The sequence below is a fragment of the Perca flavescens genome, chromosome 22, assembly GCF_004354835.1.
Source record: "Perca flavescens isolate YP-PL-M2 chromosome 22, PFLA_1.0, whole genome shotgun sequence".
Lineage (NCBI taxonomy): Eukaryota > Metazoa > Chordata > Actinopteri > Perciformes > Percidae > Perca > Perca flavescens.
Window position 1 is genome coordinate 2,014,577 of NC_041352.1, and position 17,640 is coordinate 2,032,216.

The following is a 17,640-nucleotide window of genomic DNA, read 5'->3' on the forward strand; positions in this document are numbered from 1 at the left end:
TGACAATTTTAAAATGCCAAGAAGCAACCATTTATTTTAGAGTACAAGATATTCCAGATTTCTTCTGACTGACCTGAGAAGCACGGTGCAATTGAATCACAGGTCGTCCCACTGCTGATGTGGGCACAGGACACCGGGCAGGGAGCACAGCTGTGTCTCACCAGCCCAGTGGGACAGCTGGTGTTGGCACATCCATCATCAGGACAATGCTCTAGAGTAGGAAGAAAAGGAGAATAGTTCTTTTTTATTATTATTGTTTATTCCTTCTTAGCATTTTTTGTGAGATGAGTCTGTTTTGTTGTTCAATTTTTGCATTTTGAAACAGCACTATCATAGGAAAAATACCCTGCCAACATTTTAAGATTACATAAATTTGTATTAAGAGTTTCTTTTAATAATAATTTCTTTATTCATAAAAATTATACGCTGATTGATTTGGTCGAAAAACATCTGTTCTTACTAAAACGGCTATATTTTCTCTCTTACCTCTAGTGTTCTGTCCCTTATTATTGTACAAGACAGACATTTCTATCCATTCTGACCAGTGGATTTTAGCCAAGTCAGTATTATTTATTTCAGCTCAACATTAGTTTACAGACAGCTCTTACTGATTTCCATGGCTAGGTTGGATGGTCCAGGGAGCTGGGAACAGTCTTGGCCTCTGTAGTGAGGAGGGATGCAGCCTCTGTGTCTGACCTGCACTCCACCACATCCGCTGGAACAGTTCGACCAGCTCGACCATGGCAGCCACTGACCATCCACTGGAGAGGGGAAGAAAGAGCTTCACAATTTAGAAACAAATACTGTACATATTAAAAAACTATGCATCAAGACTTTGAGAACGTTTATTTTTGAAACATTTTTTTCTTCTTTAAGCTCATGTCCATCTCCATACCAGGGCACGTAATGTTGAAGCACTGCTGCCTGTGGAAGTCCTGTCCCCGACAGTGGCGCAGTGGATCTCCTGGAGGGCAGGTTCTCTGCCGGCTCATGGAGCCTGTACCACAGGAGGTGCTGCAGGGGCTCCACGGACCCCAGGAGCTCCAGCTTCTACAGTCCTGCTCATCAGCTGGAACTCCAAGTGGTGCTAGTGAGGAGTCTGGGCAGTCTACCACACCATTACACACCTAAGTAATAGAGTGGGGTTAGTGAACAGGAATGTGTGTGAGGGGGGAAGCCCATTGTTGCTACTTTCATTAATTTTTAATGTAATATAATTTTTAATGCCAACATTTCTTTAACTTAATGAAATAAATGGAATGTTTTATATAGTGTATACTGATGATGACTTACCAAGATGACTGCTAATTAAAGGTCCCGTATTGTAATTTAAAAAGTGAGATTTCCATGTCTTTTTTTATTATAAATCAGGTTGAGTTGCTATATTAATACTGTGAAAGTATCAAAACTCAATCCACAGAAAAACTCAATCCACAGAGAAATATATATATATATATATATGTAAAAAGTGCTGCTGCTATAGTGCCGTTACAGTCATTCCCTGGGTGCAATGACGGTGCAGATGCTGTGAGCGATGGATGCGGAAGACCCAAAAACGCTGATCAATTAAAGTAGACTGGGCTTTTTTGGGAGGGGGGGCTTAAAGAGATAGGTGCTTAAAAGGTGCAGTAGGCTCTTTTGTACCATAATGTTAGAGGAAGTTCCAGTTGTTGCATTGCATAATTGCATCATCTTCTACCAGCACTTTTGTGTTATCATTTTTCTTACCTATTCGATCACCCACTACTACCTAAATATGGCTTGCTGGTGGAGGATATCATGTCAGTCTTAGACGTACCATGTTAAAGGGGACACAGGATCCATCCATACAGGTAAATTCCGGGCAGAGGACAGTGGTGTTCCTACTGCCAGGTGGCACTGGTGAGATGGTTTTATCTGGACAGAGCAAGATTTCAAAATTATTATTAAACATGTTAGAGATTACAAGATCTGTCACCATCAAATTCTGTGAATATGGTAGACTGGGATGTTCTCTGCCTTCAAGTTTCCTTCCTTTATTTTTTCCTCTCTTTATGCTTCCCTTTCTTCATTTCTTCTTTGCTTTCCTTTTGTATTCCCTATCTTCCACTCTCTGAACACAACAATGAACATTTTGTAAGGTTATCTGTAGTCCATGCTCCATCTCTTCAATCTATCCTTGCTTCTATTCTCACCTCTCTCTTCTCCTTATCTCATGAGAACTCACCACACAATAACTCATCCTCGCCACGTGGACAGTCTGGAACGCCGTTGCACACTTGCGACATGTTCACACAGGTGCGGTTATCACATAGGAAGCTGCCTGGACAGGGAGGTATTCGAGTAGAGCCTAGTATTCAGCGAGAATTATTGTCAGTGTCCATTAACACGTCTTTAGACAAAGACTGTTTGTTGCCTGATAACATTTTCTTTTGTCATTTGGCACCTTTCCATTTATATTAAAAGTAATTTACCACAGGAGTCAATACTCTCGTCTGAGGCATCCCTGCAGTGTGGGGTCCCGTCACAGAGCTGATGGTGGTCCACACACTGGTCCCCACTAAGACAAGGCACCTGGCCAGGGCCACATGGGGCGTTACACTCCTGCTCATCACTACCATCCATACAGTCCGTTTCTCCATCACAAAGCCAGGCCTTAGGCACACACTGCCAACCAGTGGCACAGCTGAACTCATAGGACCTACAAGCTGGAGAAACAGGGCTGTGTAAGAGAAACACTGAATACTGAAAAAATATCCTAAACTAAAATTTCTGAATCATGACTATCCTTACCTGGAGTGGGCATAGTTGGGGTGACAGGTGAGGGTGACGGTGTTATGGTAACAGTGTAGCAGTTGGTTTTGTTCTCATCCTCTCCACCTGGACAGTCTGTTGTTCCATCACACAACTTAGTGGTGGCAACACATGTACCATCACTACAGGCAAACTGGTCAGGAGCACAGGTCACTGCCAGTAACACAAAGGACGACATTTGATCACAGATTTAAACCATGCAGGATGGCTTTGGGCAAATACATATTTAACTTATAGCTAACACAATTAAATGCTGTAAGAATATGTGTACCTTTACTTGGACAGACAGCTTCGTCTGTTCCAGAGGGGCAGTCTCTGTGTCCGTTACACACTCTGTCTGCAGGGACACACAGGTCCCCAGGGCACTGAAACTCCCCCGGTGCACACACACACCTATAACCAGCCAAAACATTTAGATTATGATTATCATAAGTCATTTATTTGATGTAACTTTCTTAAAATATTGTTGATGGTCTCTGATATTGGTGACCTTCAGGACAAACTCTTCAAAGCATATTCATAAATGTGAGTCTATTTAACCATTGACACTCCCAAATACCACCTAAAAAACACACCCCCTCTCATCACTGAGATCCCCACAGTCATCATGTCCATCACAGCGGTGGAGGTAGAGAATGCAACGTCCTCCGGCGCACAGGAATTCCCCCTCATCACACACCACTCCGCAGTCTGGACCAACAAAAGTACAGTTCATCACATAGTAACATACATTCCGTAAAGAAAAGCAATTGTGTCTTGTTTTCTGTAAAAACAGAAAACAAGACACAATTTACTAAATAGTTAAAATATTGCTGTGCTTAATTAAAGCTTGCTCATTAGAGTTTTTAATAGAGCACCTTTCTTTGATGAAATCATGCAGATAGAGTTTTTGTTTGATAGTTTGTCAATAAAGCTGACTTTGTATAGTTTATATTGCTGGATAGAGCGATAGATTACCTTGCTCATCAGACCCATCAGCGAAACCACAGTCCAGCCGTCCGTCACACACACGGCTGGCTGACAGGCACTTTCCATTGGCACACTGAAACTCCCCTGGTGGGCACAGGGGGATGGGGGTGGCAGGTCCGCAGAACTCTTCATCTGATTGGTCACCACAGTCTGGGTGGCCATCACAACGCAGAGCCAGGTTCAAACATGGTCCACTGTAGAGATTTGGGTCAATTCACTTTATTCACTAAAGGAATTTCATTGTAGCAGCAAAGTGCAAAAAACATTTGGCAATCTGTTCGAAGTTAACATGCTGATGTTTAGCATGTAATTTCACATTACCAAGTTAACATTCTGGGTTGTAGCTTACATGTAATGTTAAGGTTAAAATATTAGTATGATAATATGCTAGCATGCCAAACCTACATTCTACACTCTTTGTTCAACATGCCTGAGTAGAGCCTTTAAAGCCACAGTTGGTAACTTAAACTTAGTAAAAAAACTGTCACTATTTATTATATTGTTCCTCTCCGGGAACCATCACCTTATCGTGGTGGAGAGGTTTGTGTGTCCCTATGAACCTGAGGGCTGTGTTGTCTGGAGCTGTGTGCTCCTGGTAGGGTCTCCCAAGGCAAAGTGGTCTCAGGTGAGGGGCCAGACAAAGAATGGTTCAAAAACCCTATGAAACAACGTAGAAGAGGTGAAGTTACCCTGCACGGAGGAAGCCCGGGGCCCCCGTCTGGAGCCAGGCCCAGATGGCGGGCTCGTCAGCGAGCGCCTGGTGGCCGGGTTTGCCACGGAGCCCCGTCAGGCACAGCCCGAAGAAGCAACGTGGCAACTCCCTGTCCATCCCATGGGCCCACCACCTGTGGGAAGAACCGCTGGGGTCGGGTGCGCTGCTACACGGGTGGCAGTGAAGGTCAGGGGCCTCGACGGACCAGACCCGGGCAGCAGACGCTGGCTCTGGGGACATGGAATGTCACCTCTCTGTGGGGGAAGGAGCCGGAACTGGTGCGGGAGGTGGAGCGCTACCGGTTAGATCTGGTGGGGCTTACCTCTACGCACAGTAGAGCACAGTCTCGGTTCTGGAACCATACTCCTGGATAGGGGTTGGACTCTTTTCTTCTCTCTCAGGGTGTGAGGCGCCGGGCGGGTGTGGGGATACTCACAAGCCCCCGGCTGAGCGCCGCTGTGTTGGAGTTTACCCCGGTGGGCGAGAGGGTCGCCTCCCTACGCCTGCGGGTTGTGGGGGGGAAAACTCTGACTGTTGTTTGTGCATATGCACCAAACAAGAGTTCGGAGTATTCGGCCTTCTTGGAGACCTTGACTGGAGTCCTGCATGGGGCTCCAGTGAGGGACTCCATTGTTCTGCTGGGGGACTTCAACGCGCACGTGGGTAATGATGGAGATACATGGAGAGGCGTGATTGGGAGGAACGGCCTCCCTGATCTAAACCAGAGTGGTTGTTTGTTGTTGGACTTCTGTGCTAGTCATGGATTGTCTATCACAAACATCATGTTCGAACATAGGGATGCTCATAAGTGTACTTTGTACCAGAGAACCCTAGGCCAAAGGTCAATGATCGATTTTATAATCATTTCATCTGATCTGAGGCCATATGTTTTGGACACTCGGGTGAAGAGAGGGGCGGAGCTGTCAACTGATCACCATCTGGTGGTGAGTTGGGTCAGGGGGTGGGGGAAGACTCTGGACAGACCTGGTAAGCCCAAACGGGTAGTGCGGGTAAATTGGGAACATCTGGAGGAGGCCCCTGTCCGACAGACTTTCAACTCACACCTCCGGCAAAGCTTTTCGTGCATCCCTGTGGAGGCTGGGGGCATTGAACCTGAGTGGACAATGTTCAAAGTTTCCATTGCTGAAGCTGCGGTGAGGAGCTGTGGTCTTAGGGTCTTAGTTGCCTCAAGGGGCGGTAACCCACAAACACCGTGGTGGACACCGGTGGTCAGGGAAGCCGTCCGACTGAAGAAGGAGTCTTTCCGGGATATGTTATCCCGGAGGACTCCAGAGGCGGTTGCAGGGTACCGAAGGGCCCGAAGGGCTGCAGCCTCTGCCGTGAAAGAGGCAAAGCAGCGGGTGTGGGAGAAGTTTGGAGAAGACATGGAGAAGGACTTTCGGTCGGCACCAAGGTGCTTCTGGAAAACTTTTCGCCACCTCAGCAGGGGGAAGCGGGGAACCATCCAACCTGTGTACAGGAAAGATGGGACACTGTTGACCTCAACTGAGGAGATAATAGGGCGGTGGAAGGAGCACTTTGAGGAACTCCTGAATCAGACTAATACGCACTCTATGTTAGAGGCAAAGCTGGAGGATGATGGGGGATCATTGTCAATTTCCCAGGTGGAGGTCACTGATGTAGTCAAACAACTCCACAGTGGCAAAGCCCCTGGAATTGATGAGATCCGTCCAGAAATGCTAAAAGGCTCTGGGTGTGGAGGGGCTGTCCTGGTTGACACGCCTCTTCAACATTGCGTCGAAGTCTGGGACACTGCCAAAGGAGTGGCAGACTGGGGTGGTGGTTCCCCTTTTTAAAAAGGGGGACCAGAGGGTGAGTGCCAATTACAGGGGTATCACACTTCTCAGCCTCCCTGGTAAAGTCTACTACAAGGGGCTGGAAAGGAGGGTTCGGCCGATAGTCGAACCTCAGATTGAAGAGGAACAATGCGGATTCCGTCCTGGTCGTGGAACAACGGACCAGCTCTTCACTCTCGCAAGGATCCTGGAGGGAGCCTGGGAGTATGCCCAACCAGTCTACATGTGTTTTGTGGATCTGGAAAAGGCGTATGACCGGGTCCCCCGGGAGATACTGTGGGAGGTGCTGCGGGAGTATGGGGTGAGGGGGTCTCTACTCAGGGCCATCCAATCTCTGTACGACCAAAGTGAGCCGACACCGGATAAGCGGACGAAGATGGATGGATGGATATATTTTGACAGTTAAGATTAAGATTCTGTTCTGTTGCATTGCCTGTTTTTCATCTCAAATGTTTTCAGAAATGTATATTTAGTGTACTGTTTAGCTGTTAGATGAGGAAGTTTGCTCCGGACATTCAGCCAGTGGGCAATCCTTGGCCTATTTTGTAAATAATGCCTCTATTCTCCAATAAAGGCTTGGAAGTATGACTTCATGATTGATTGCTCATCGTATCTGATCTTAATTCCTTAGTTATTAGTCTTCCTTAATAGATTCACACATAGAAATTGTGCATGGTGATAAACTAAAGTGAGTTTGGATTCACCTTGGTGTGCTGGTACAGCGGAATTGGTTCGGAGAGCAGGTGGATGGGCAGATCTCATCTGAGCCGTCGCCACAGTCATTCTCGTTGTCACACACCCACTGGGAGGGGATGCAGCGCCCCCCTGAGCAGGTAAACTCGGATTCCAGACAGGGTGGGGGTGCAGGAGGGCAAGCCACACCTTTACACTGCCACACACCATCCTTACAGGAACTGGACACACAAAGGCAAAGAAACCCCTCTGACTTCAATTTTGATTGTTATAGGAAAGAGAGTGGAATATACGTTCATAAGCATTTAATTTGACTGACCAGGTTTGGCAGTGTTGAGTGATGGTAGTTCCAGGTGGAAACATGGAGCCCTCCCACTCACATGGACACTTAATGGGAACTACACAGCTGTCGCCTGTAAAACAGAAAATATTGACAATTCTTCTAGAGCTTTGCCAGTTGTAAGGCAAGAAAGTTAGTCCTGAGGGTGACTCAAGACAAAAAGAATAATGGGCTCATTAAAATCAAAAGACTTTCTTTTATGCCATCTTGTTTGCAAATTTGACATTTTGCTATGAGGGTAGAATGGCGGCAATGTTCATGGTGTGTCCAAAACAAAAGGGTTCATCTGCTAGGAAGCATGGAAGTGTTCAGTGGATTCTGTCCATTATATTTTAATGTTCTGGCCTATTGGTGGTGCCAGAGAAAATATCAAGGATCCAACTAAATTCATCCTTTGGAAATGATTTATATACACATTGACAATTTCAAGGAAATCCTACTTTTAATTTTGCAGATATCTTGTCATGGTCTAAGGCTGAGTTCAGACTGCAAAAACGCAGTCTCTATCCATTCATTTTGAATGGGTATAGTGCTTGCGTTTAGGTTGCGGCGGGGGTTGCCGCAGGGAGGATAGTAAAAAAAATGAAGCAGACCTGCGGGGAAAAGTTGACACTGACTCAACTTTTGGAGAAACACAACCCCATGTCACGCTGTGGTGGCCAAATATGTAACCGGAGATCAGACTTGTCAGTGTGTTTTGAGCTCTGGTTTGAGGTGGTGTAAGAATCCCATACAGTATAGTCTCGCTGTGCCAGACCCTCCTCCACAGCACTGCGGAAGAGGGTCTGACTAGTCCATACAGCATTCCGGGATGGGAGAAAAACGTGCTCTGGTTTATTGGCATTTCTTTAAACCAATCACAATCGTCTTGTTTGAGGTGATTCGGGCATCTGGTAAGGATGCCCTCTGGGCGCCTCCCTAGGGAGGTGTTCCAGGCACGTCCAGCTGGGAGGAGGCCTCGGGGAAGACCCAGGACTAGGTGGAGGGATTTTATCTCCAACCTGGCCTGGGAACGCTTCGGGATCCCCCAGTCGGAGCTGGTTAATGTGGGGAAGTTTTGGGGTCCCCTGATGGACCTGCTCCCCCCGCGACCCGACACCGGATAAGCGGACGAAGATGGATGGACAATCGTCTTGGGCGGTGCTAAGCGTCGGACGAAGCCACGGTGCCTCTGCGAAATAGTCTCAGGAAGGAACTTGATTTGGTGGAACGTGTACGTTCAAAAGTAGTTTTAGTCGTACGACAGAAAACTCTGATTGGACAGATAGTCTAGCTAGCTGTCTGGATTTACCCTGCAGAGATCTGAGGAGCAGTTAACCCTAGTCCTCACAAATCCACCCATACATTTTAAATTCCAACAAATAGAAAGCAGAAGGTAATTGACATCCAGCCAAAAAGAGTGACATCCGGTGGAATTTCCAACAGCAAAGGAGCAATCCTGGAAGTGGAACATCGTGGATATAGACTATGTACAGGAAACAGGAAACATCACTGCCTTTATCGCTGCTACAAGAACATTTTAAAACACTATGAGGGTAAAAAACGAAACACAAGCACTGAACTGCCTGAGAGTTTGTGTAACAGCTGAATGTCTCCTGCAACAACAAACCACTCGCTATGTCTCACTCGTCTATTTTCTTTCTCTCTCTCCTTTGAAACAAAGCTGCCTTCAAGTGCAGTTGTAAATGTTGATATCTATAAACGATCTGACGGAAAACCGTAACTGTGAAATATAAAGTCTATTTGTGCTTTGATGGGGTTTTAAAGAACGTAACGGGACATCACACAAATGGGCTATTTCATTGACACCCCCCTGCTGCGCCACCCTGTTCAAAATCGCCAGAACACTAAGTGTTTGTCAAGGGGAACTTTAGAAGTGAATCTGACGATCCGTAAGTTACACAAATATGCTGGTAAGTACAGTATATACAAATGCTACTCCGAAGTGTATATCACCCTCTGTGGTTCAGGATGAGTTTGGTAAATCTGGCTTACCGTGTCGCACCATGTTAGCAGGGCAGAAGCAGCCCTCCACACAGGACAGAGTGCCACACTGGGTGTGTGGACTCTGCTGAACACTGGGACATGATGGAGAGCAAGCCGGACCACAGGGATCATAGACCATCCCATTATCACATTGCAGAGCTGCAGGGAATAAAGGACACAAGAGACTATAAAATAAAAAAGACAGCAAGACCGGGTTAGAAAATGAAGATTACAGAAAAATAGGAGTAAAGGTGCACGTGCTGAAGATCGACTGTGTGAGTGTGGGCATTGCACATACGACAGAGCTCTTCGGACCTCCAGCGGATGTAAACCCCTCTGCGGTTACACTCTTCAGCATAGGCAGCAATGGCTGTACAGAGGCACTCACAGTCCCCACCTGAGTCACAGCTAAAACACACACAAATGAATGATGTTTGTTGATAAAATATGAACATTACATACTTTCAATTCAAGATAACCCTGTACAGTTTTTTACCACTATTAGCAATGTTTTGATGCTCTGCTATATAACTTTGTGTACAAGCATGCTTATGAAGAAGCACATGCAGGATCATGCAAGAGGATGGAGAAATACACATCTCTGCTGACTGAAGGGCAGTTATGCATATTCCCAGTTGGTGGCAGTAATGGACCACAAATGTTACCAATATATCAATAAACAGAAGAAGAAGCATCCCATTTTGAAACTTAACAAAGTATGTTTCAAAACATTTGAAAAAAAGGCTTTGCAAATGTTTTCTGAGGTAGGAAATTCATTCAACATGTTTTTTTTAGAATTTTAAAAAAGGTATAATGTGTAGGATTTTCCTATAAAACAATGTATAGACCCGTACAACAATAATCCCTCTCAATCATCACTTATGACCTACTAGAAGTGTTTAAAGGTGTCTGTATTTGGAGAGACCCTGCCAGTATTTGCTCTTTTAATATTTTGTTGTATGTGGGGACGTTTATGTGCGTCAGCAGAGAGCCTTTGGGCCCCAAGTGGGTGTGTAACCCCCAGCAAATAACAGCGTGCAGGGTCTGATACCGACGCACAAGTCACCCAGAGGAGACCTCTGCTTTGTGCTGTCGGTCGGTGTGTCTGTTTATCCGACACACACACATGAAAGAAAGCCATTTCTTTCCACTGAAGCATCATGCATAGAGCAAAAATACTGTACATAGTAGATTACATATTTTCAAAAGATTATTTTGAGAAACTGTATGTCATGTTCCGCTCCTGTGTCACGTTTGTGTTTTGTTTTTGATTCGTTTTTGTTTCAGGTTATTTTCACATTCCTGTTTTATTGTGAAGGTTCCCTGTTGTTTCTTGTGTTGTCTGTTTACTTCCTGTTGTCAGTGATTGTTTATCCCCGCCCTAATGTTTTGCACCTGTGCCTCATTGTCCTTTCTGTTTAGTGTATTTAAAGGGAAATTTCACCGCTGGAAATCTGAATATATCTTTAAATTGGGTCACTTATGTAGTAGAAATGTAAAAAAAAAATTGAAATTGGTGCCTTCTAGGCCAAGATAAGACTTAAGGCTCATATGGATGAAAGACACCAAATCCCAGAATGCACTTGCTTTGCTGCTGTATGAGGCCACTCCCAAGCCACGCCTGTCCTTTACAGACAGACAGTGAGACGATCAACTCAAGTGTGTTTTATTGTCATTTCAACCATATACACGAAAAAACGTTTTACCGTGGCTCAAGTGGTGTTACACATTACACAAAACATGCTTTTTTTTGCCACAGCTGAAACATTATCCGCACTTCTTTCAGCGGATTGATTGAGAGCTCCAAAGTAACCAGAACTGTGTCCATGGCAATGCTCTGCTATGCATGGCAACGGTGTGTTATCCTTAGCTTTCCACCGGCACACTCGTTCAACGCTCCCCACTGATGAGGTCACTTTACCGGCCACAGGAATCAAGCACCACCGCTGGTCTCCGTGCAGGCAAAGCTTGCGTAGTGTGTCGAGTATTGCGTCCGTAATAAAGTGTCCTGCATATTCTCCGATGTGTTCCAATGTATCCCGGTGGTACACGGTGTGGTAGTTTGAATGCACATAATTGTTGTTCTAAAATTTCCAAGACTGTATGGCTGCAGCCTGGAGCGTCCCATATCATGCCGTCCCGTCTACTTTTCAAAATAAAAGCTGGCGTCCCAAAATTTCCGTCGGGATGAACAGTTTCTGCTCCTGCTGAGAAGCTAAGCGAGGATTCAAGATGGCTGACACTCGTTTTTCCTCGGCAATCTCCGGAAAAAGCCGACAGTCCAACCCCCTTTGGGCTATGCGGAAGTGGCTCCTAATACACAATGAATACAGGCTGTAGTCTTTTGCCTCTGGGCAAAAAAGCCTGACGCAAAAATCGTCATTTTGCGTCATCTGAGTTTTTTTTCCAGACCCTCAATACAGAGATCTCCCCTCTCAGGGGGACATGAGGGAGGGAAGCATGGTCATTCAAAAATACTACCGGGGTTCTACTGATACAAAGCTTAATGCTAATCGGTGAAGTTTCCCTTTAAGTTCGGTCTTCCCCTTACCCCAGTGCGAGATTGTCTGCTTCCCTGGGTACAGCCTTCGAGCGTTATTTCCTAGTGTCCTTATCTGTTTGTTTATTCCTTGGATTTCGACTTTTGCCTGTGTTTGGATTTACCCTTTTGCCTGCCACTTTTGGATACCTTTGCCTGTGAGTTTATTCTGACTTTTTGCAATAAACATTTGCAAATACGTACCTGAGTTGTGTATTGTGGGTCCATACGTTTGTGTGCCTGATACTGTAGTACTGTGTAGATTAGCACTGTCACTCACCCGCAAGCATCAAAGACACACCAGTCATAATACTGCTGGAAGGGCACTTCAGGGTGGCACTGAGAAAAGAGCTCCTGAGTCAGTACGGCACACCTTTTTCTGGCCCAGGTCACCCTGTGGGGGTTCAGCTGAACAACACAAGGAGGGGGAAGTTAGTTTACTTTGGCAAGTTGTATGAGAAAGAGAGAGCAAAAGATAGTTCATCATCAAAACTGAGTTTGCAACAATGTGTCTGTATTGAACTTACAACACAAGGGTCTCGGAGATCCTGGTCTGCCACGTCAGGGCAGGAGGGGTTGACCTTCCAGGAGTTACCAAACAGTTCTGCTGTAGACTCCACAATGCCCTGCCGTGTAGTAAAGTCATTCTCTGTGTCTCCATCAAAGTTACCGCACAGGCCCCCGACCCGACCCCGCAGGTGGGCTTCCAGACGCACATATACACGCATACCTTGAGACAACATGTGGAATGACAACAACATTACCACTGATTTGTTAAATAAGTCAAGTTAAATAACCTTAAAGCATTTACAGCCTCAGACATACGTATACTAACTATTTGCCTCTCCAATACATTTCTACAATAAAAATGGCTTATCTATAGAAAATGTATATTTTGGCAATAATAAGAAAGCCATATAAGGATTAATGAATAAGTAAAAAAAAAATAAAAAATTACTGCCTCACAGCTGTATGCCTCCGCCACCAACCAATAAAGTTGTAGTTTACATCCATGTGATATGAAGCACAGAAGATCTATACAATTACCACAGTTTCAACGTGGGCCCTCAAGATTAGTGTTACTAATTCAGTATCCGACCAAATGTGAAATATGATCAAGGTCAATCTCCCCTTCTATTCCTGAGTTATGGCGTTGAGTAATGGCTAGAAAAGTGTTTTTGCAGAACATTGTGATATCCCAGTGAAGTTGACCTTTGACATTTTGGATATAAACTGTCATCACTTCATCATTTTAGGCATTTGTGTGAAATGTCATAATTTGCATATGAATTCTTGAGTTATGGCCATTAACATGTTTTGTAATGTTACAGTGACCTTGAACTTTGACCACCAAAATGTAATTAGTTCATCCTTGAGTACAGGTGGATGCCAAATTTGAAAAAAATTCCCTCAAGGCCTTGACATATCGCGTTTGCAAAAATGGGACGGACATTCGAGCAGACCGAAGGCATAATGCTTCCGGTCATGGCGCGGAGGCATAAAAACAACATCCACAAACAAATGAAAAACACATGACACGGAGCATGAAAGGGTTCAGTGAGAGATTATGTAAGGTTGCAGAATTTAATGTGTGTGTATTTTACCTCCATCCCATAGCAGAGTGACCCCCAGTTGGGAGGAAAGGGAGACAAACAGGCCGACTCTTTCCAAAGTCAGACCACTGCCATTGTAAGACTTTGGCAGACTAACTGGCATCCCATTTACTGTCACAGCTTTACCTGAAGGAGAAAGACAAGACAACTTACCTCCTATTACTTCCTTCTATCATCCTCTGATTCCCCTATAACACCATCCCTCCTACCTCTTAGCAGATGTATGACAGTATTTCCCAGGCTGAGGGTGACCGACTTTGTACAGGTGACGCCAGTGCTCCCACATGGCACATTCTCTGCAAATACACTGAACAAACCACTGCTCTCCCTTGCCAGCACGTATTGGCAGTCGCCCAGGAAAGAGTAACAGCGGCCGTCAAATGTCACATAGTGCGGGTCGCCAGTTGCCACGCACACACCAGCACAGGCGGACTTGCTGCAGTGCCAGCGGCGCTCCTTACAAACACTGCGGGAATGAATGAAGAATAGTTAAGATACTGTAATTAAATGTTAAAGGGGTGTGGTGCAATGAGATAACTGCATACATTACCATGTGTTGCAGTCTTTGGTGATGGTGTCGTTGCTGTAATAAAGTTGACCATTATGGTGACATGGGCACTCCTCTGGCAAAACACATTGATCCCCCTGAGGTAAACCGGAGAGGTACATTAGTCAAAACACAGCTATAAGGGGTCATCACATTAGGGGTCTATCATCTGTGTTCAATAATTAATCAGACACAAATCAACCCTATATAATGTCTTAACAGTGGTGTTAGACAACAATGGTGCGATAAATGATAAATGAGCTTGGATGTAATACTCCTCCAGCAGCGTGAAACGCTCCCTAAAAAAACAGATCATGATGTAATGACACACTTCATAATTAACAAAGCCAAATGGACCAAAAAAATTTAAACTGAAGGTACAAAAGTATTTCTTCTATTTAACGTCAAAAGAATCCTGTGCATTCAGTACAATGATAGTTGTGGACCATGTCAAACCTTCTTTAGCACAAGATGGTGGTAAGAAATTGCCAGCCAAGTTTCATCAAAACAACAAAACATCCTGCCAGTTATTACCTTAACTGTCTAGTTATACCTCCTATTACTCAAAATATAACCTTTCAAACACTTAACGTTACAGCGTAAACCTGCTCTTTTATTTTTATAACCATTTCGTAGCTTGCGTTGAAGAGCTAGCTAGCTAGATATTTTTCCCTTCTGGAGTTGTGGAGACCAAAACTGCTATAAAGAGAGTACATTTATATTGTAATATTGTTCGCGTATTTCAGAAAGCAGGTTTAATAAACTCTTAGTTCAAACCTGTACTCTAGGTTGACTAACTCTTATCTGTCAAAAATTACCGACCGAGTCTAGTGTGAGAGTATTAATTTTTAAAATGAATTCTATTTCTGGAGTATTCCCCTTATTCAACCTTTGTGTGCATGTGCGTCTTTATATTCATTTAGGTCAAACCATAAGGTAGAAAAACGCACTTGACAGTGACTGAAGATGAAATGTAAAAAAAAAAAAAACATAGCTTACATCAAACAGGTATAGCTAATTTTATTTCAAGCAATTGTTCAATTGTTGTTGTGTTGTAGGCTACAGTAGTAGAATTTTCTAAGCTAACAAAGTAACTTTTTCAGCCATCCTAAAACTGCTTTGAAGGTAACATTAAATGCACTTATGCATTTAGCTAATGGACAAATTCAACCTCCATTATAGCCAATAAAAAAAAAAAGTTGAGGCCCAATAAACAGGAGAGGGACCATACCGCTCACTGAGGCTGAAGGGATGGTCCTCTGTCAGAACAGTGGGCAACCTATGACTGAGGCCGGTTACACACTGGACAGCATCAGCTGCATGGCGTGTCCGTTTATATTTTGGCTCCCATGTTAAGGTTAGAGCTTACACATTGCCTGCGTGACACGCTCGAGCCGTGCCAAAAACGCGTCCCTGCTAGAAATAGAACTGACGCCTATTTTTCACACGACACGCAAGCGTGTTGGAAGCGTTTCCAGGCAAAATAGAATAGGGAAAGATGTTAATATGACATTTAGACACGAATACATATTAATAATTGACATGCTGATGTTTGAAAGTAAGTTTTGATAAATGCAGATATAAATGTAATTTAAAAAAAAATTTGATTTTCTAATATTGCACCTGTCAATACAGAACGAAATATTCTTTAGCCTATTTTGCCGTCAATACTGCTGACATTGTCTTTGCTGTAATCAGATCAGTATATATTTACGTTTAACATGTTATTTCATTTTATCAATGGGAAACATACATGTGTCCAGACAAGGCTAGCAGCAGCAGCGCCGAGTCAGACACGTTTCTGGTGTGTAAAGACAGAGAAAAATCCACGCAGCTGACAGAAACGCCCCGCTCACGCCACGCAGGCAGTGTGTAACCGGCCTGAGGGCTTCTCTGGTGGAAGCTTGCTTTAGTTAGTGCTAGCTATCCACCCATCACCATAGACACAACTCCGCACACTGGTTTTCTATAGTGGTACAAATCTTTGTTGGCTTTATTGATGTCTGTTTCTTTTTTTCAGATTCTTGTCCTATATACATATTTCAGTCTATTTTAAGGTTGACTCAATTGAGTTATTTATTTGGGAAATTGTGATGTGGCCTGCATTGTTAATTGTTAATTTGAATTATGTTGGGCACTTATCATTCATTTTCTACCAGTTACAGATAGGCCTAGTTTAATCTGTCTGGTGGAGCCTGCTAACAGACCATGCAACTGTAAGTACTCTTAATTCTCCACAGACAGTTCATAATGGATTAGAGAAGAGAAAACAAGATGTTTTACATTGTCCTTAGAGAACGATGATGAACACACATTGTTAGCTGCCACAATGGAAGATACAGAGAGGCCTATTGAGGTTTACACCTTAAATCTAACAGTCTAACTGATGGTGTACCTTGATAAAACTTGCACCTTATTTCTTTACATAAATGCTGGGGATTACGAGGAAGAGGGGCCATCCAATTCCACAGCCCAAAGATGTTTAGCATTGGCCCATGACTTATGGTGCGTTCTTTTTGTCCACCGAAGTCGATTTACGAGTTGTTTTCTGGAGTTACGAACCGGAAGTTGCAAAAAGAACGCCACCGAGGTTGTATATACAACTCGTCAAGTAGTCTGAAGTCAGAGGACCCAGAGTTCACTTTCAAAGATGGCTACGTCGTGCATCACACGTAGTAAACATTGTGGTTTTCTACAATTTTAAGCACTTTTGTCTTTGTTGTAACCAAATGAAGAAGTGGTACACATAGCACTGTATACTGCTACCTATAGACATGTCTCTACAGTCTTATTAGGAGTTAAATACCGCCTCATTAGTTACTTTGTAGCTTGTGCAGCTGAAATTGGCTAGAGACGCTCGGTTGCTATATGACAACAACGGCTTAAGCCGAGCCTTGAGCAGAAAGCAGAGCAGTAGCCGAACGTTAACGTTAATCAAAACGTAATTTTCATGTATCAAACTGTGAAATATATGTGTGTAATATGTCAATAACTGGGTGAATAGAATCCTAAATGTTACTAAAAATGTTACAAAAATGCATCTTTTCTCCGACTCGTAGTATTGTGTGACAAAAAGAACGCAACAACCCACGATTACTCGTTTTCCAACATGGATGTGATGTCACACTCGAGCTACTAGTCGCGATTACAAGACAAAAAGAACGCACCATTACAATACAATTAAAAAGGCCTGGCACTGGGAAATTCTTTGTAATGTTGTGGTCATATACAGTAGTTCCCTGTGAAAACAAGTGTACAAGGTGTTCTTGAAGAAAAAGATTTTTTTTTAAAAGGATCTTGCTGCAGATGAAAAAGACAGAATTTGAAATACAACTGCTAGAACAGCAGTTAAAGGTGGGTGAGGTGGATGATTTTACTTGTTTCAACTTGACAAATATTAAGTACTGTATTTGTACTTGTAGGATAGCCTATATATTCATAAAAAGACTTCATAAAAAAGTCATACTTTTTTTTTTAACACAAGGAGGTAGATACACTATAGACATAACACATTGGGTTATAAGGGGGAAAGAAACTCTGGGTTAGTTGGAAAAAAAAACTGCTAGCGAGCAGGTTAGATCAGATCAGAGTATGTTGCCATACTAACTGACTCAGAGTTAAGCTGAACTGG

The 17,640-nt window shown here is 43.9% G+C and overlaps 1 protein-coding gene across 6 annotated transcripts in view; it reads right to left on the reverse strand.

Moving 5' to 3' along the window:
- Window positions 1-17,640, reverse strand: part of sspo (SCO-spondin) — a 104,628-nt gene that overhangs the window by 64,186 nt on the left and 22,802 nt on the right. For all 6 annotated transcript variants that reach the window (XM_028568803.1, XM_028568804.1, XM_028568802.1 and 3 more), the window contains exons 20-38: window positions 14,013-14,107; window positions 13,672-13,928; window positions 13,454-13,588; window positions 12,377-12,579; window positions 12,130-12,257; window positions 9,609-9,718; window positions 9,320-9,469; window positions 7,304-7,397; window positions 6,996-7,205; window positions 3,751-3,956; window positions 3,369-3,483; window positions 3,065-3,186; window positions 2,773-2,946; window positions 2,454-2,687; window positions 2,207-2,329; window positions 1,799-1,896; window positions 896-1,127; window positions 609-761; window positions 74-211 (exon numbers count right to left, since the gene is read on the reverse strand). In XM_028568803.1, the coding sequence (XP_028424604.1) occupies window positions 74-211; window positions 609-761; window positions 896-1,127; window positions 1,799-1,896; window positions 2,207-2,329; window positions 2,454-2,687; window positions 2,773-2,946; window positions 3,065-3,186; window positions 3,369-3,483; window positions 3,751-3,956; window positions 6,996-7,205; window positions 7,304-7,397; window positions 9,320-9,469; window positions 9,609-9,718; window positions 12,130-12,257; window positions 12,377-12,579; window positions 13,454-13,588; window positions 13,672-13,928; window positions 14,013-14,107 (2,977 nt within the window). The remainder of the gene's footprint in view (window positions 1-73; window positions 212-608; window positions 762-895; window positions 1,128-1,798; window positions 1,897-2,206; window positions 2,330-2,453; window positions 2,688-2,772; window positions 2,947-3,064; window positions 3,187-3,368; window positions 3,484-3,750; window positions 3,957-6,995; window positions 7,206-7,303; window positions 7,398-9,319; window positions 9,470-9,608; window positions 9,719-12,129; window positions 12,258-12,376; window positions 12,580-13,453; window positions 13,589-13,671; window positions 13,929-14,012; window positions 14,108-17,640) is intronic.